The sequence below is a fragment of the Patagioenas fasciata genome, chromosome 18 (genome assembly GCF_037038585.1).
Source record: "Patagioenas fasciata isolate bPatFas1 chromosome 18, bPatFas1.hap1, whole genome shotgun sequence".
NCBI lineage: Eukaryota > Metazoa > Chordata > Aves > Columbiformes > Columbidae > Patagioenas > Patagioenas fasciata.
Genome location: NC_092537.1, coordinates 189,420 through 207,945, shown reverse-complemented (window position 1 = coordinate 207,945; position 18,526 = coordinate 189,420). Strand labels below are relative to the sequence as shown.

At 46.8% G+C, this 18,526-nt stretch overlaps 2 protein-coding genes across 3 annotated transcripts; one reads left to right on the top strand and one right to left on the bottom strand.

Annotated features, from left to right (window-relative positions):
- Nucleotides 1-28: 28 nt before the first annotated feature.
- Nucleotides 29-7,301, bottom strand: RFNG (RFNG O-fucosylpeptide 3-beta-N-acetylglucosaminyltransferase). The gene is made up of 8 exons (XM_065852090.2): nt 6,761-7,301; nt 5,874-5,922; nt 5,281-5,383; nt 4,743-4,896; nt 3,668-3,756; nt 3,412-3,577; nt 1,980-2,065; nt 29-1,731 (listed from the first exon to the last, which is right to left on the bottom strand). The coding sequence occupies exons 1-8, from the start codon at nt 7,124-7,126 to the stop codon at nt 1,665-1,667; spliced, it is 1,080 nt and encodes a 359-aa protein (XP_065708162.1). The 5' UTR covers nt 7,127-7,301; the 3' UTR covers nt 29-1,664.
- A 35-nt stretch (nt 7,302-7,336) lies between these two features.
- On the top strand, nt 7,337-16,940 carry GPS1 (G protein pathway suppressor 1). Of its 2 annotated transcripts, none has more exons than XM_065852088.2 (14): nt 7,337-7,441; nt 8,399-8,491; nt 9,411-9,592; nt 10,557-10,721; nt 10,891-11,026; nt 11,189-11,266; nt 11,673-11,733; nt 12,109-12,194; nt 12,679-12,773; nt 13,853-13,958; nt 14,311-14,391; nt 14,504-14,641; nt 14,832-14,966; nt 15,716-16,940. In XM_065852088.2, exons 1-14 carry the CDS (start codon nt 7,409-7,411, stop codon nt 15,788-15,790), a joined length of 1,464 nt encoding a protein of 487 aa, XP_065708160.1. In that variant the 5' UTR covers nt 7,337-7,408; the 3' UTR covers nt 15,791-16,940. The 2 variants fall into 2 exon arrangements, with proteins under 2 accessions (XP_065708160.1, XP_065708161.1); XM_065852089.2 differs by lacking the exon at nt 7,337-7,441 and adding an exon at nt 7,637-7,777.
- Nucleotides 16,941-18,526: the final 1,586 nt, after the last annotated feature.

Here is an 18,526-nt window from a genome sequence, read left to right as displayed (position 1 = left end):
GTGCCACACAACACGACAAAACACAGCCTTTGACATATTTAAATATTTATTTTGTAGAATCACTTTATGTACGAGACAGTAGTTTGCTTAAAAAGCTACATCCTGATATATCCACACAGCCTACTGTATTGTCAACTCAGGAAACCTTAAAAGAAGCTTGAATGCATTTAAAAGGTTCTGTACTGCCATGCAGGAGAACGTGGTCCTTTTTCAGTTTAATAAACACCCCACCAGCTTAGAGTACAGCACCTCCTTAGCACACCCAGGGCAGGTGACCAGTGACTACAGCGCAAAACCTACACTGCTCAGTTCTGCTGCCATCCATAGCAACTGTTGTAATTTTTCAACTGCAGTTCGCTACTTAATCACTACCCAGTCCACGCTGTGTGTGATATCTTGCAAGAGGCTACTACCAGTGGAAGAAAAGCTTCAACAGAAGACTTCAGAATCCATGTTTGAAGACAAAAATCTCATCAAGAACGCATGAAGTTTCACAGCTATAGTTTCTGCTACAGGAGAAGCTTACTTTATTTAAAAAGCAGCAGCAGGTGATACTGCTACAAGTGTGCAGTCTCCTTTTAGTGACTGCATGAACTAGTTATTGAAACATTAAGAAGCAGAGTAAAAATAAACATTGATCTAGACCTCAAGGCAATCAAAAGATCATCTGAAGAAGCTGGAGTAACCACAGTCATGTAATTAAAGGTCTTCAAATGATACCATCAAAAACTTCCTCAGGGCATCACCGCCAGGAGGCATTCCTCCTCCCGCACCCACCGCTTCAGGAACAGGGCATTCCATCAGCCGGCAAGGATGCTCTGGCTCACACAGCCTGCTCTGGGCAAAGCCGGGAATGATCACCGAGTCTGGCAAGTGTTTCTTCAGTATCAGATATCAAGGGAATAGCCTTGGACCTAGCAGACCACCATCATAACCAAAACTCACTGCAGTTCAGCTGGTGAGAGCCAAGTCTGACAATCACCTCCATGGGAGGTACACACGGACTACAGGGGAGAACACGCACTGTAGGCAACTCTGATCCCGTCCTGAGGGAGCTTACCCCTTGCACGGGGGGGGTTCCCTGACAAAGGCTTTCAGCCTTGTTTACCCTGGTGATTCCAGGCTTTCTGGTATTTGTGAACAGACCCTGTTCCAGCCCACAGGTGGAGTTTTAATATGGCAGGCCACAGAAGCTCTTAAATCATCCTGTTCCCAAGAAAGACGAGTGAAAACTTCCCCTCTCTTGTCACCATGGGGACTACAGTCTGCTACAGCACTCCAGCTTCAAGACAATGGCCTCTAAAGCCCCAAACAGCAGTAAGAATGCTGTTGTTCCCATACTGCGTTTGCCCAGGATGTGTCCAAGCGTGGACTCACAGGACATCAGACAAAAGTGGAAAGTGAACTCTCACACCCATGACTGTAGTCATTATACAAAGAGCCACTGGACAAAAGAACAAGGATTCTTCTTGGAATGACCCAGGCTGCAGCAGAACAAACCACACCTTCTTGCTTCTGTAAAGAGAGTCTATCCACCTCCTCTGTAAACACCACTGGATGTCTCCCAGAAGAACAAAACAAAGAAAAAAAGAAAAAAAGAGTTCACCAAAACTCCTGTCTAACACAAACGGGGCAGGACACAGGTGTCAGTGACTCGTAAAGAATTATGACGACTTCTTCGCAGGGCACCACATAGTGTCAGGATAGAGCAGACAATGGACAGATTTAAATCTACAGAGAAAAAAAAAAAGAAAAAAGGAAATATTAGATTGGAATCTTGGAATTTTCCATCCAAGGAACATACTAGCATTGAATGTGCAGCAGTCCAATAGAGCAGGGAGGGTGGGTCTACCCTACCTGCCTTGGGCACAGCAACAAGAGCAGACATGAGAAAATAATCCCATTAGTGGGTTTGATCATCTTACAGTCAATAAACATGAACAAGGCAGGGAGATCTTGTTTTGGAAGCGGACACTCACCGGGTTGGATCTTGCTGAAGGCCAAACACTCCTCCCACACTCACAACATTGTGTTTGTTCTCAGGGTCCCCATAACTTAAGGTTACCTGTAAAAGCAAATAAATATTCAGAAGTTGTACCACTAACGCAGAAAAACAGAGTGGGGATAGCAGGATTATTAGTGAGGTATGAAGAAAGACTGCAAGGATCCTGTCTGAACAGCAGATTACATTTGAAGAAGGGTGGTTGGCTTTGACATGAGCAATATTGGGACTGAATGGTAGCTCTCAAAGGAACCGCTGCTCATCTTGAGGCAATGTGGGAGCATAAGCAAAGGAGCTGAAAGCTACATTGCCATGAAGGACAAGATGAGTTTCAACTGTGAGCTTTGCAAGGGCATTAATCCTGCTAATGTCTTACTTCACTAAATATGTTCATCCTCACCAGACACTGCCTGAAGTGTCTTAGCACAGAGGGAAATAGAAACATTTGGATGTTAAATGGCATGAAGAGAACTGCCGTGTGACAAACCTGGCAACAAAACCTATCGCTGGAATTCAAATTCAGTGCTATTATTCCACACAAGCACTGTATGAAGAAATTTTCAGGTGCCAGGTACAAGACTTACATTTTCTTTCTAGTTGTGGATTTCCTGGATTTTGGGTTAGCTGTTACTGACTCAGGGAAACAGCGATCCCCAACGAAAGGCTGTATTCAGCCTACCATTAATTTCACCAACGTGAAGGAGATTACATCATGCTGGAATTCAGCCCCAAGTGCGCATTTCTGCTGCCTAATACAATTGCCAGGAAAATATAACCAAGTAGTTTGCAGGGGCAAAACCACACTTGCATTTTTTCATGGTGCTCAACAGCGAGGCAAAGCTTCTGGAAAGCCTTGTAGCTCCATCTACTGCCCACGAGTAGAAAGGTATCCCAGCAATTAAAAAAATACCAGATTTTTCCTAAGAAACATTAAGCTTCTTGAAATTCAGACAAGTTATTCCTAAAAATGATGAAATAGTTAGCTATGTCTTCCTTATTGAAGAGGTACTTGCTATAGCTGCTACACTTGTCTTTTTGAACAGCAAGAATTAATTCTTAAGACTTTGCTAGGCAAAGACAGAAATACTTTCTTACACAGCAAACTAAATACTGCCTCCTTCTACACTTGCTGCTTCTGTGACTCATGAAAAGTCAGAGTTTAGAGTGAGTGGAACACCATAGGTAGGCTTAATGTAGCAGAAGGTGTCCCCAAAGGAGGGGACAACTGTGTGACCCCACTGGCTAGGTGAAAGTATGCTTTTTACCCAAGTGAAGGAACTGGACAGGACACAGCTCTGAGCGAGCCTGCAGACATCCTTCTTTGCCAAAGAGCGAGTGCTAAGAGTACGGAGACTTTCTGATCCTATTGAGGTGTAATTACAAGCACAGGACATGAGGCTCAGCCCTACCTGCTGCAGCACAGACTCGCCTTGTAGCCTCTGCAGATTTTCCAGATGGGAATGGAATAAGGGGCTGTGGAGCAGCTTCACCTCCAGCAGCCCTTCAATGATGTAGCCGATAGTGCAGTCGTCAGGAAGACGCACTCTTTCTGCAGTACTGATGAAATTACCCAGGCTGCGAGACAAAGCGTGGAAGACAAGATGGAACATGCTTTAAAGCTGGCTGAACACAGAGTGATGGGGCTCAGCTAGCAGCAGTGTTTACCTGGCCCAGGGACTCATCTTCAGGGCAAGACCTCTGCTAATACAGAACCCTGCTCCACCTGTGGCAAACCAGAATTTCATGGTTGTCTTCTGAGAAGCAACAAGAGAAACACAGAGTGGTTACTGATAATCAGCTTTTGCCATTTGGCTGGGCAGGGAAGGGAACCTGAGGTTCTTTTGGATATCACACAGTGCACTTGAGTCAGAACAAGACTACAGATTAATTCCTATTTCTTTAAGGCTGCTGAAAGCACAGCCAGCTGTTCTCTCAAGGGAAGCACTTACCCTGGAACTGACAGTACAGTTAGCACAACTGCAGCAAGCACACATGAAATAGGAAACTACAGTCCCACTCCTACCCAGTTCCATTGGTCCCCTGGTCATTCTAGCTGATGGCCACAGCCAGCTCAGTATTCCTGAGGTCAAAGTGGTCCCTTAGTCACCTGGCTCCACATCCAAGGGGACTATTTTGTTGTGCAGTCTTCCCTAACAAGTTTTTTTGTAACAGACTTCCTGGCCAGTGGATTGATTTCTCTCTAAGCCTGTCAGTATAGGTGACCTGGTGAGGACTTGTCCTTTAGCACTTGTATCTTCTGACTGAGATATGTTTACTTCCACTTCCTAGTAACTACTCAGTACTGAAAATGCCTTATATACCCACAGAGCCTTTGTCACCCATCTGAGATTGGTTAAAGATGATGACAATGTGGTAACTGCTCTCAAAGCAAACAAAACCAAACCCCAAAACACGGAACACTGCCCCTAAAACCACTAAAGGAAGAGTCAAGGTGGGGAGGCCATACTGACCTCAGTGTGAGGGAGATCACCAACATACATGAGCAAAGGAAGAGAAACAGACACCTGGCCAGGAGATAAACTCTACTGTACACATGCACATGGGGCCAGATCAAAGGTTAATTTAAACCAGCACCCTGGCTCTGGAAATGACCAGTGCCAGGCTCACTGCTTGCAGATTAAGTCACTTCTTTTTACGGAGAAACCCCATGAACTCTGGAAGTTTTAAAAGCTTAGGTCAGGTCAGGATGACCCTCGGACTAACGGCAAAGCTTGCTTACTGATCCATCACTTTGGACGTGGTCAGCTGCCTCAATGGGATGGTCCAGACTCGGTCTCCCCACATAGACATCCTGGCTGTGTGAGAAGGCAGACAAGAGACGCAGGAGCGTCCGGGGGTTCACATAGTTGTCATCGTCCACATGGCAAAACCATCTTAAAACAAAATAAGAAAGTTACTGCAGATCAGTGACAAAGAAGTGAGTTACAGGTTTAGAGCTGAGTCTTAGACTTTGAGGCTTGGAGTAGAACACGCTTCCCATTGTTCTGAACCACACGACTTGGAAGCTGAAAGCACCCACAGATCCTAATTCCAGAAAGAGGCTGAAATTAAAACCCCCCTTTAGATTTATCAACCTTCCCATCTTTCAGAGGATGCTTGTTTATAAACACCGCTTCATGCTGTGCTCCCTTCCCTGTGCTCATCACCACGTTTTAGCTAATGCTGTGTTCCTCACGGGAGCAGAAGAGGTTACTCAAGTTTCCTGTGAATGCAGAACTGAAGAAACAAAGTCAATCAGAACAACATGTTTCACCTACTTTTGCCCAGATTCCAGGAATTTATCATATTCCACAGACATCTTGCAGCAGAGAGCTTGCCGGGTATGGACAGCAGAACAGTTGGTGTTGATCATATGATCCCCTAGAAAAACAAAGATCAGCCCTTTCAGGTTTGAGAATCATGTGTAGTCCAAAAAGACTACAAAAGAAGAGCACATTTGGCACTAATGCTCTGCATCTGAAGTGCGTATGGTGCACACACAGAGAGTAAACTGCAGGGCAGGCAGGGCTCATGGGTGATGCGTACAGCATGCGAGCTGTGGAGTACATAAAAACGTGTGAGTGCAGAGTATATACACAGCGCCATACGCCTGCATACGAAAGAAATACCTAATGTGACTTTGGACCAGACAGACTTAAGTTTACTAACAGGAAGGAAGCGGGTGCAAAGGTGAACCCAGTACTCAGGAAGTTCCAGGCATCTTGTCCAGGTGGTAAGTAGGAACAGCTTATTCTCCTGTGAAAGGAGTAGTTTTCTCCACTCGCTCCATCTTAACTTTCCTAAGTGCTTGTACAGCAAGAAACAAAACTCGGGTATGACAGACAGTGCATACCTGCGCTGCACAGCTTACCTGCCTTCAGGCGTAGCTCCCGATCCTCCCAGTCCGTGAATATAAACGTCTGTGGGAGACAAAAACGGTGTGTCCCCATTTGAGACTGTCAGGAACTAATTTCAGCTTTGCTCAGGTGCAGTCAGAAGGTCGAAAGTTTTGTCTGGTTTGTTTATTTCACAGTAGCCATTGGGAGCGGGGTGGGAAGTGGTGGTGCAGAAAACCCCAGCAACTTCAGCCCTTGCCCTATTTGATAAGTTTTTGCATTGCACACCAAAACAGTCTAATTTCAGTAAAGCACCCGAGATTTTACTCTCCTCATCTCAGGGTACAGACAACCAATTTCCAGATAGGAATGACTGTCTTTTTTGGTAGTACCTCCCTCTGCAAGTTCACTTCCTCTCTCTGGCTAGGAGTCATCCATGGCTATTAAGAAAGCTAAATGGGAAGAATGAAAGTCAGGGTGGAAATTGCCAGGTGGTAACACTGTCTTGTCCCAACTGCTGGACAAAAGTGTGTTAATATGCTTAGATGTACAAAAATTCTCAAACAAGGGAACAAATACTACATTGGTCTACCGAAAAACCTAGGTTGCTGAACTACTTAGTCCAAAATACTGGCTTACACGCATCAGCACTAGGAATCATTCCCATTGTGGCATTTTCCAGGGTCAGGCAAAAATCAGCGAACCGTTTGTGCCTGGACCACTGATCCCAGACTGCAAGTAACGACCTTAATCAGCGACAAACTCTTGGAGGTCGGTTCAGAGAAACTGTTTAGACGAGACAACCTCCCTCAGCGTGACAGGGAAAGGTGTTTTTAACACGTGCAAGGAAAAACCGGGCGAGAAGGCGCAGCCGCTCCCGCGACACGGGGGACGAGGCTCCCGCCGCCCGTCCCGGCCTCACCTGCCCCCGGGCCCGGGAGATCCAGGTCTGGAGCAGCAGGTCCAGCCGGCTCCGGTGGTACTTCCGCGTGGTCTTGACGGCGATGAAGATGTCCTCCAGCGCCAGGCTGTCCCTGCCCGCCCCGGGCCGGCCCCTCCGCGCGGGCTGCGCGCTGCCGCCCGGGCCCCCGCCCGCCCCGGCTCCCCCGCGCCCGCCCGCCCGCGTCCCGGGGCCCGCTCGCTGCGGCGGGGCGGCGCTGGGCGCGGCGGGCGGGCGGCGGGGCGCGGCGGGCGGCTGCCCCCGCGGCAGCAGCAGCAGCAGCAGCGCAGCGGCGCCGACGGACAGCAGGACGCAGCCCCTGCGCAGCCCCAGGCAGGCGCCGCTCATGCTGCAGCCCCGCGGGCACCCGCCGCGCTGCGCGGCCGCCTCATGGCCCCGCGGGCGGGCGGCGGCTCCGGGAGCCCGGCAGCGGCCGCACCCCCGCGGTAGCGGCCCCGGGACCCGCGGGCGATGGGCGCCCGGCGCCGCCGCGAGAGGCGAGAGCGGCCGCGGCCCCTTTAAGCTCTTCACCTGTCGGATGCGGTCTGGCGGCGCCGCGCGACCCGGAAGTGGCACCCGAGCCGGAGGGAGAGGCGGGGGGTCAGCCGGAAGTGGCGCCGCCAGGGGAAGATGCCGCTGCCCGTCCAGGTCTTCAACCTGCAGGTACGGGGCAGCTGCGCTCCCGCCGCCCCGTCCTGCCGGGGCCGCCCCGCCGCGCTCGGCGGCCTCCTGCGCGGTGTCTGGCCCGCGGCTCGGAACTGCCGGGGCCAGGCCCGGCCCTGCCGCGGCCGCCGGGCGGCGCGGCGCGGCGTGGCCTTCCCATGGGCTGCGCGCCCGCCGCCGCCCGGCGGGAGGAGGAGCCGCTCTCGAACGGGCCGGGCCCGCTCGTCCCCCGCCGGCTCTGGCCGTGTCGCAGGGAGCTGTCACAGCCCAGCCCAGCGCCCCCCGGCCCCTCGCGGGGCTGTCGCGCTGTTGTCGGGGCCCGGGCAGCGGGGACGGGTGAGGAGCGGCCGCAGCGCGGGGGGCGGCGCGGGGCTGGGCCTCGGTCGCGCCGGCCGGTCCCTGTGCCCGCCAGCGGCAGCCAGCGCGGTGTCGCGGCGGGGTTGGGAGGCCAGGGCGGGGTGGGGGGAGCTCAGCAGTGGCGGGTCTGCCCCGCACCCCCGCCCGCCGCACCTCATCCTTCGCTAAAGCAGCCTTGAAAGGTTCTGCTGAGCTTTATGGATACTTCTTAACTTTTGGAGCCTCTTGAGCTGAGTGTTAAGTGCCTGCTCTCGCTCCGGGAAGATTAATGGAATGTCATTTGGAATTTAGCGTGCGTACCTGGGGTGCTTTGGAGGATCGGATTTATTGACCCCTTCGCTTTCTTTCTTGGTAATCTACCGAACAAAATAAAGAACTCTGTGCAAGTGTTGAGCCTTAGTGCCGCTCACTTTAGCTAAAGCATCGTGCTGAGTAATGGTGTTGTTAGAGAAAAATCTTACATGTGTCTGAAGACCAAGGGGTGTTTTTTAATTTTAAAAATTTAGTATGTATTTAAGCAGGTTCTTAACAGATAGAATCACATGGTTGTTTCCTGCTTAAATGTAACAAGTTACTTTTGACCTCATTTTGCTATTCTAGGGTGCAGTAGAGCCCATGCAGATTGACGTAGATCCACAAGAAGATCAGCAAAATGCACCTGATATCAACTATGTGGTGGAGAACCCCACTCTGGTATGTGCTGGTTGAGTCGACGTTTCTTGGGTGTGGCCTTGCTCTTTAAGGTTTTTAAGAAAACTCCCTCATTTTACTCCCTGTCAAATTGTTATTTAGAGATTAATAGATTCTCTTCAAGGCAAGGTGGGGTAAGAACAGCGGTGACCTCTTGTGTAGCTCCTTGTCACACGCTGACCTGCTGCACCTTCCGGGATGGAGGAGGAATTGCTGGTTTGTGACTCACTGCCTGCTTGACACTTTTCCGTTCTGAAATACATTAGTACCTCTCTGATTTCTTGCAGAGACATCAGTCTTTCATTTTGAGTCTTGTTCTTTGAGGAGCAAGGCTCAGGTGCTTTAAGTATATAATTAGGATAGAATTATTTCGTTGTTTGATCATCTGGAGACTGGCTAAAACGACAGAGCTGCAGAGTTATAAAGGGCTTTATTTGCTTATATCAGTTTCTTCAATTTTTAGTTAATGGTTTTAGATTTTAGCCAGTTTTTATATATCAGCTCTGTAACAGTGAGAGATAGGTGTTGCAGAAGAGAACAAAAATGTTAATTGGAAAAAGTTAAAGCAACATTAATACTGCAAAATAAATCATACAGTTAGGAAGCTTTGTATCTTGCATAGCCTCTGAAACTTTAATTTGCTTCTCTCATCCCTGTGCCTTATAACTGTTGTCACATGGTTATTCACTGTTTACTGCACAGCCATCTATTTTGTTTTGGTTTTGTTTTCAGCTTATGACCTGATACCTTGTTTGATTTCATTGCATTTCAATTCTGTTTCAAAGCTAGAGTGGTGAAGCAGTTATGTTGTGACCTTTATGTCTTTGTTATTACTACAGTATCTAAGCGTTCAACGAAAATGATTCATTTTCTTTTCACCGTAGCTGATGTGAAGGACCATAATTCTCTGTTTTGTTGGCAGGATTTGGAGCAGTATGCATCCAGCTACAGCGGTCTGATGCGAATTGAGCGGCTGCAGTTTATTGCAGATCACTGTCCACAGCTGCGCGTGGAAGCTCTCAAGATGGCACTGTCGTTTGTCCAGAGAACTTTCAATGTTGACGTGTATGAAGAAATCCACAGAAAGTTGTCTGAGGCCACCAGGTACTGAGAGGTCATGGGGGCACAAGGAGCTTTTTTGACCGAGTTAAGACTGATGTGCCACAGCGGGGCACTTTGCACGCAATACCAGCGTGTTCCTTGTGCAACGTGTCTTTGCCTGTGGAATGTGACAGCAGCGAAAAGTACATGTTCAGGCCTAAGGTCTCAGGCTTTTTTACAAGATTAAACACAGAAGACATTATCTCATTTTGAAGTCTTAATGCTTTGAAAGGCTATAGGTAGGTATTGAGGAGAGTTCAGTCCTTGTGACTGCTTCAAATATCAGTGAACACACTTGTCTTTTCTTAGGCAGATTGTGAAGATGAAGCCTCTTCTAGATGCTCTTGTGTTCATAAATTAAAAGCTTATCTGTTTGCCTTGATTTGGGGGTTGGTGTGTTTGTGTTTTCCTAACGTCAGGTTTGCTGTTAAGGGTTGCCTTTGGTAATTCTCTTATCCATCCACACTTCCTGTCTTTGCATTATTTTTGTTGCTGTGCATATTTGTTGCTTTCTTGTCTTTTGCCCTGGGAGTCTTTACCATGTATGTGTGACAGTGTATTCATTGCTTTCTTGTGTTTAAAAAGGACCATTGGTAAAAAAACAAAACCAAAACCCATTAAATACCTTCATTGAATGTAATAATTTATTGCAGCACTGTTACAAACTTGCTTTCAATTGATTTACGGAACAGGTTGTTTCTTTAAAATTAGTAATGTCTTGCTTGTTAATAAAATACCTGCAGAAGATCACTGGGATAATTTTGAGAAGAATTTGTAAACATCTGTGATGTTTACGTTACTGTTTTCACTGGAAATCTTAGCTCTCTTTTTCTTTTCCGTCCTCATTTTCTCGTCGGTCTGTTTTGTGTGTGCAGTAATGTTCCTTAGGGTGACAGTGGCAGATACATAGCAGACCTCTCTGTTTTGAAAAGTTTGCAGCATAACAGCCCCATTCAATCTCTTTCAGAGAACTGCAGAATACACCTGATGCTGTCCCTGACAGTGGAATTGAGCCCCCTCCTCTTGACACAGCTTGGGTTGAAGCTACACGCAAAAAAGCTCTTCTTAAACTGGAGAAACTCGACACAGATCTGAAGAATTACAAAGGGAACTCCATTAAGGAGAGTATCAGGTGAGATGCAGAAGGCTCTGCTGGAGCAGGGAAGGGCATTTTGCTCCTCCAGGCTCCTAACACAGGATGTCACCTGCATTCGGTGCCTTAGGTCAGCATGTTGAGAACAAGCTGACTGTGTCCCTTTCTCAGCACACAGTTCATTGCTGTTTTAATTCCTGTGCTTCAGGAGAGGCCATGATGACTTAGGTGATCATTACCTTGACTGTGGGGACCTCAGCAACGCTCTCAAGTGTTACTCACGAGCCCGTGATTACTGCACCAGTGCTAAACATGTTATCAACATGTGTCTCAATGTCATCAAGGTAGGAAGGTTTGTAGGAAACGGTGCCTGGTGTCCCTCTGATGTTTACTGTGAAGTCCACCTGTACTTTACTCTGGTTACCTCTCGTGTATGCAGTGATACTGCTTATCTGGGCAACACCATTTACCTGTACCTGTTCTACACCATTTCTGTCTCTCCGCAGGTCAGTGTCTACCTCCAGAATTGGTCTCATGTTCTGAGCTATGTAAGCAAGGCCGAGTCTACACCAGAAATTGCAGAAGTAAGGTCCTGCTTTTTAACTTGCATGAGTTTTCCTTTTGTTTGCTGTCTCCACAATTTGTAAAGTGATCCCTTCCTTTCGCCCTTTACGACTTGCTCCCTGTAAGACTCCCTTCATATTACAATCTGTTCTTCCTCTAATCCAGCCTCCTTGGCTGCTGTACTCTTTATTTTGAGATTCACTTTTGCTTTTCTCCCATGATATGTGTGTAGGAAATCTGTCTCATGGTAAAAACAGAGAGACTTCCCATTCTGAGTTCTTGCCATATTTCCCAAGACAAATAAGATGAAGTTATCTTGCTATTGAGATTTGCAAGTTAGTTGTTAGGATGACATATGCCAAAGACAGTTGTAATCAAAATTATTTTCATGGTGTTTGCTCACTACTGCTTTTTCTTGTCCTTCAGCAAAGAGGAGAAAGGGACAGCCAGACACAAGCAATTCTCACCAAACTGAAATGTGCAGCAGGTGAGCAAATCCTTCAGCTTCCTGTATTGTCTGCATGTCTGTTAGCTGTCCGCAGGGCTTTTTGACAACAGTGTGTGCCTGGTTTATGTTTTCTCGAAGATTTGACAGACTTTGTATTATCTCACCAGAAACACAAATTTTAATGAAACGTCTGACTTGTTTTTGCTATTTCTTTCTTCTCCCTGAATTTCTTCAGAGGGGATGCCAGTGTGAGTCAACGTAGTGCAAGGGATGCTAGAGACTGAGAGTCTTGTTTCACTTCAGTAGTGAGGGCACTAGCAACCATGTGATGGCCTGTCCTCCTCCTCAGGTTATGCAGTTTCTCCTCATTTGTATGCTATCATAAACAAAGCACTAACTTTTTCTGGTTCCTAGGCTTGGCTGAACTAGCTGCTCGGAAGTACAAACAGGCAGCAAAGTGTTTCTTGTTGGCATCATTTGATCACTGTGATTTCCCCGAGGTGAGGACCAAGAGGGAGCTGTGTGCAGGTCTTGGAGGGGATGCAATTCTTCTAAATATTAGGTTTTAAAATTCAGATATTACAGTTATTCCCACAGCACTCCTGTGTAGTTTGGTGGTGCTGTGAACCATGTGGTGGGGTTTTTTTTTGGATTTGGTTTGGGTTTTTTTGTTTGTTGTTTTTGTTGGTTTAAATCTCGGTTCTTGGTTTCTCTACATGACCTACTCTATACCAAACAGCAGTTCCTGTGAGACTGGTGTATCTGTGTAGCTCAGTCGAAAGCCTGGTTGTTGGAATGGGTCTCTGCTCTTTTAGCAGTGGGCAGTGGCTCCTCAGGCTCTGGGTGGATTCCTGGGAGCACACTCAGTGGTTCCGCTGCGTCTGACAAGGACTGATCTTGTCACTGTGAGGACCTGGGGCAGATTACTGAATTCCGCCTTTGTGCCGTTGCAGTAGCCAGTGACAACTCCCTCTCTCTCTCCAGCTGTTATCTCCTAGCAATGTGGCTGTGTACGGTGGTCTCTGTGCCCTTGCTACCTTTGACCGCCAAGAACTGCAACGAAATGTTATCTCCAGCAGGTAAGCGATGCCTCGAGAGCAGTTTGTATACCGGACATCTCTTGGGACATGGGACTTCGTCTGAGAGTGGATTCTGGCTGGAGTAATAGCTTCCTCTTACAGGAGAGAAGGAATCACTGAACCTTAGTTTGGCTTTAGTATTAAGTGACGTTTCACTGTCTAGAACACAGTGGTTAATCACAGCTGAAATTTTCATGGTGTGATGGAAGTTTCCAACCCAGGTCAAATCCAACATCTACTTAGCCCAATTTTCTGTCTCCATCAGTGGTCTGTATCAGACATTAAATCAGAGGGATAGAGGCCCACAGAAGGCAGCTGTGAGATAATTTGCCTTCATCTTGCTGCTTGTTCTGGTGTATTTTAATCATATTAATACAATTTAATAATTGTTAACGGAACTTGCAGTGTGATCTAACTATGACATTTACAAGGTTAAGTGAATTACCGTCTTTAGAAGAAAATTGATATTTGTGTGTCATAGGTTGAATTACAATGATAGTGAATTTCTGTCAGCTAAGTGTATGGAAGCACTAGTTTTAAACTGATGTGGAAAAAGGGTTGTTACTCTGACTTTAATTGGCTCATTCATAGGGTGAGATCCCAAGATTGGGAAATCTGTGATGGAGAATTGGGGGAGTGCTGAGAAAGAGCGCACATCACAAAGATCTCCCACACTCAGGTTATTTTCCTGAGGTGTGCTCTGCCTGGTGAAGGCTGCGCTTCGAAATGGAACACACATCTGGCAAGCACAGCACTACGGCCTGTGTTTTCTGGTGGTGTATCCTGATTTTGACCTATTGCCCCTCTTCTTTTTTGTTTTGTGTGGACAAACACTTCTGCTGCTTGGTTTGTCAGACGTCTCTTGGCTTCCTCCACCATAGCTCTGATGCTGTGCTGCATCTCGCAGTGTTCCAGGCTCCCAGCCCTGCTGAAAATGGGCCCTTTGGTCTGTTAGAGAGTAAATTCTTGGAATCTTTGAATGACAGTGGCAGTTTGTGACCTTGCGACTTGGAGTGATGGGGTTGTGGGGTATTTAGTGGTACGTTCCAATGTCTGATCACTGCCATCTTTATCTGTAGCTCCTTCAAATTGTTTTTGGAGCTGGAGCCACAGGTTCGTGACATCATCTTCAAGTTTTATGAATCTAAATATGCCTCATGCCTGAAAATGCTGGATGAGATGAAGGTGAGTTGCAGGGGAGCAGTGCAGAATGGACCTTAAAAGTTCCCTTTGCCCAGCCTTTTGTGAGAAGTGGTGACTGTTAAAAGTAGCTACTAAGAGTGTTCAGCTTTTCTGTGGTTTCTGTCTCTTGATGTGAATGGAAATTGGGAGTAGTTTAGCTGTAGAGGATGAGGAGAAATGATATTTTTTTAAGATTTATTGCTAGTTCTTTTATTCATTCTTTTTTTACGGTATTGTCTTGCTGTAGCGTAATATCCTTAAAGTTTAAGTATATATACAGATACGTTTCAGAACATAGGAATAGTATATTTTTCCAGGCTGCTTCTCAGTTTCTGATGTGGCTTTTTTCGCACAGGACAACCTGCTGCTGGATATGTACCTCGCACCTCATGTCAGGACACTTTATACCCAGATTCGAAATCGAGCCCTTATCCAGGTAATTGTTCCTGTAATCCTGAGAGGTGGATGAGCAGCGAGATAGGCCATCTCTTTGTGATTGCTTTTCCCACGTGTTTTCATTTGGCAACTGAATATTTTATTCTTCCCAGTACTTCAGCCCCTATGTATCGGCAGATATGCGCAAGATGGCTACTGCTTTTAATACCACAGTGGCTGCTCTGGAAGATGAGCTTACTCAGCTGATCCTGGAGGGACTGATCAATGCCAGAATAGATTCGCACAGTAAGGTGAGTGCGCCTGAGCCACCGTAGCAAGGTTAGAAATTCTCCATTCCTGGGACACTTGGAAGTTGCATTCATCTGTTCTGACTGGTGTTTTCAGCAGGGCTGATCACCCAGCGCTCCATGATACCTTAGCTTTGCTCTGCTGTGGAGCCCTGTCGCAGCGCCTTTGTACAGTTCTCTGTATTGGTTACAGATTCTTTATGCTCGAGATGTAGATCAGCGCAGCACAACTTTTGAGAAGTCTTTACTAATGGGCAAAGAGTTTCAGCGACGTGCCAAAGCTATGATCCTGCGAGCTGCAGTGCTGCGCAACCAGATACACGTCAAGGTATGGACGTGGTAACCGGGGACTTTCATACGGTGTTAAGATTATTGGTTAGTTGTTTTTTTTTTAACTGAAGCTATACAAGTTGGTGAATTGAGAATTCTGGAGGGAAATGGATTTGTTGTGCTTATTGTTGGACAAATTCTTACAATAGTTAACACCGAATATATAAGGAACAAGCATTTCTAGCAAATATGTTGACCTGTTTGTACAATGCAGAATGTCTTTTGAAGTTTATATGCTTGCGTTAATTCTAACTAAGTCGTTTGACTGGTTCTTGATCCACGTATCTTTCATCTTCACAGAAGAAAGATTGTTTGAGGTAATTTTTTTAGTAGAGGAAGTAAAAAAATGCAGGAATTGCTCGTAGTATTCCTTCCAGGACACAATAATGCTCTTAGGGAGGACAGGCCATCTGCCACGGAACACGTTGAATTCTATAGTATGCTAATCTCTGTGATAACTACGTACCAGACCAGATTAAACTTCCGGGGCCAGCAGTACCTTGTACGTAGTAAAGTGGCTTAAAAGTTCTGGTTTGACTTTTTCAGGAACAGTTCTTGTGAACTGCGATGATAGAAGTTGCGAACACAAAGCTTTTGCAAAGCCATCGTTATTTATGAGTTGGGGGCGTGCTCTCCCCACCGCTGCGATCCTGCTGCGCTTCGCCTGTGCTTCGTTCGGTCTCTCAAGAGGCACTCTGCAGAACGTTTGCACATCACTAACTGGGATGTGTTTTGGTCTCGTTGCAGTCTCCTCCGAGAGAAGGTAGCCAAGGGGAGCTCACTCCAGCTAACAGCCAGTCCAGGATGAGCACCAACATGTGAAAAGCTTCACACAGTACCAAAAGAAACGGTCCCTCCAGGACTGTGCCGTGTCTCACCCACTAACTGCTGAGCTCCGCGAACTGTCCCTGTCTCCCTCACTTCTTGCTCAGATTTAGAGGGTCAGGGCTGATGGTGGATAATATGAATATTCAAATAACTTCAATACTGCTTGAAAAGAAATTCTTTCTAAAAACAGCATCCCTGCAATGGGCATCATTTCAGTTTTGGTAGAACATCTTCCTCCATTCTCCTTCTTTCTCCACTCCATAAAGAGTTGTCCAGTTATTCATACAGATGCTGAATTGTGAGTTTTCCAGCTGCTATTAGTTTTCTTGTTTCAAAGCCGCAAAATTAGTGTTAAGTTGAATGGACAGGCGTGATCTAAGATGGATTTCACTGGCCTGAAAGTATTGCCTTGATTCTGAGCAATGCTGAACTTTGTTTTTTCCCAGATAAGCATAGAGGTGCATTGCTCTCGGTTATGGAGCTAGAGTTGTGATGGGAGAGGCGGTTTGTATCGAGAAACTCTTAATGATTTTTCGCCTACGCCAGAAAACATGGCACCACTTCCATGCATTCAGTCACAGGCCTTTCTTTTAGGGTGTTATGTCTGCCTGGATCCAGGTTTTTTCTGTCTGATCTCTGTTTTCAAAGACTTGTTTCCTGATGTGTTTCACACTTGTGCATGACCTGGCTTTGGGGTCCAGTGTTATCATAGCAGTAAATCTCTATTTCATGCAAATATTGCTGCTTGTCCAGTGTGATGGTTTCCCAACAAGCGCAACAGTTGCCTCTGGTAGCGTGGATAAATGCCATGAAATACCACCCGAGTCCTGCGGAGGAGCCGAAAGCAGCCAGTCTAGGTGCCCACTCTCCAGGTGCATTTATTCTGCTTTTCCTTTTATAAAGGGATTAAAGGAGGCAGCCTACGTGTGTGCGTGTACTCTGGTAATCAGAGATGATCTGCACTGAGTTTTCTGGAGGCACTGCAGCCTTGCGTTCATCTGCTCCATAAGGCAAGCTACGAATTTTGATCCAGCCCTGACAGGTCTGGCAACTGAGTACAGATGTTACTGTTAATGTGTTGATGCTTTTTTTTAAATAAATAAATTGTTATATCTAGTGCATTAAACAGCAGGATTAAAAAGTTGCTGAGTATTTGGTGGTTTGTGTTAAAGTTGGATTTTAGGTATTTTGATATTAAGCCATTGATTTTTTTGCCAGGCTTGATGTTTTATTTTGCTTTCTGATCTGGTTGGAGGTGTAGCTTGGATGGACTCTGAAGAAAGTGCAGTTTGAAGGAACGTAACAGCAAAATTTCTGACCTGCATTTGCGCAGGTATAGCTAGGGATAAAGGAACGGCAGTGCGAAACAGCCCGGTTCTCTTGGTGAAGGCAGTTTTAATTAGCACAACTAATTTTAGTGGTAATGTCAAAACTCCTGTTACGAGATTTGTGTTGGAGTGATGGGGGCGATTGGTAACTGACTTGTCTAGAGTGGCGATCTGTGTCGCAGCACTTGGTTGAGGAAGGGCTGTCCCCCTGGCGCGGTGGCCGGTGCGGTGGCAGCTGAGGGGCTGCTGCACATGGGAGTGGCGGCTCGTGCGCCCTGCGTCCCGGCCGATGGCGTCCCAGCCCATCGCGTCCCAGCCCATCGCGTCCCGTCCCATCGCATCCTGTCCCATCGTGTCCCGGCCCATTGCACGTGTTTCTGGGGCTCTGTCCTGAGGGTGCCAGTGCGAAGTGACTCAGCTGGAATTTCAGCATTGGTCTGTCCTCCCCAAAACTGCCGCTGAATGATGTATCATTCCTGATATGTGCATTTTAATATCAACTTTCAGAAAAACAAATGAGTAAACGTTAATAATAGCAACCATGCTTCTGATAAAGACCCATCATGCATAGGTAGAAAGTGCTGGTCAAGCACTGACTATTTATTTATTTACTTTTTTTTTAAAGAGTAAATTCTAAGCCAGCTTAATTTGGCTGTTTGAGGTTCTTACGCCGTCATCGTCCTTACTTCTTCTAAGCAGCAGATGACAGCGGAGGAGCAGCGTGCTCCACGGGACAGCGCTCTCGGGCCACCCCCTTGTGACTCATACAAGTGAGCATCAACTGTGAATGTGCAGCAGGCTGAGAAACACCAGACCGGCAGGGAGCTGACTCTGGCGCATATCCGATGCTGTCAGGGAGCAGGGTCAGTTACCCTCTGCTTTGCAAATGAGCCGTGTACTTCAGCTGACTTTATTTTGCCTTCTGCGTTCCTGCAGATCTGTGAATTCCATTCAATGTTTCATACGGTCTGACAGGGCAACACAGCTTCGCGTTATCTCCCAGGATAGCCTGGTCAGGCTGAATTAGTTAGACAGGGAACAGAAAACTGGTTAATAGGGTACGTCAGCCTCTAAGAGAAATGTGTGAGATTCAGTAGCTAGAAGTTGGGTAAATTCGTAATGCAAGTAAGACAGTTTCTTGACAGCAAATAAATAATTCAAGCTTATGCTTCAATGGGCTTACTACAAGGTACCGACTGAAGGGTAGCTGCAGATGGTCTAATTCAAACAAGAATTCAAGTGGCAAGAGCTGGAAATCTGTCTTGCATGGTAGATCAGGCGAGGTAATCCCGTTGTCCTTGGTCCCACAGGTATCGCTGTTCAGTTCTCTAATGCTCTGCAGCTATAGCTTTGACTATTACAATCCGTGTGGCTGTAGCTTATGTAACTGTGAATTCTATGT

Excerpts from the sequence above, each read along its gene's own strand:
- RFNG (XM_065852090.2), bottom strand. The coding sequence starts at position 7,126 with ATGAGCGGCGCCTGCCTGGGGCTGCGCAGGGGCTGCGTCCTGCTGTCC. Across the intron at positions 3,757-4,742 it reads ACGTCCAAAGTGATGGATCA|AAGACAACCATGAAATTCTG; the intron begins GTAAGCAAGCTT and ends GTTGCTTCTCAG. Across the intron at positions 1,732-1,979 it reads CTTCAGCAAGATCCAACCCG|ATTTAAATCTGTCCATTGTC; the intron begins GTGAGTGTCCGC and ends TTTTCTCTGTAG.
- GPS1 (XM_065852088.2), top strand. The coding sequence starts at position 7,409 with ATGCCGCTGCCCGTCCAGGTCTTCAACCTGCAG. Across the intron at positions 11,027-11,188 it reads TGTGTCTCAATGTCATCAAG|GTCAGTGTCTACCTCCAGAA; the intron begins GTAGGAAGGTTT and ends GTCTCTCCGCAG. Across the intron at positions 11,267-11,672 it reads CTACACCAGAAATTGCAGAA|CAAAGAGGAGAAAGGGACAG; the intron begins GTAAGGTCCTGC and ends CTTGTCCTTCAG.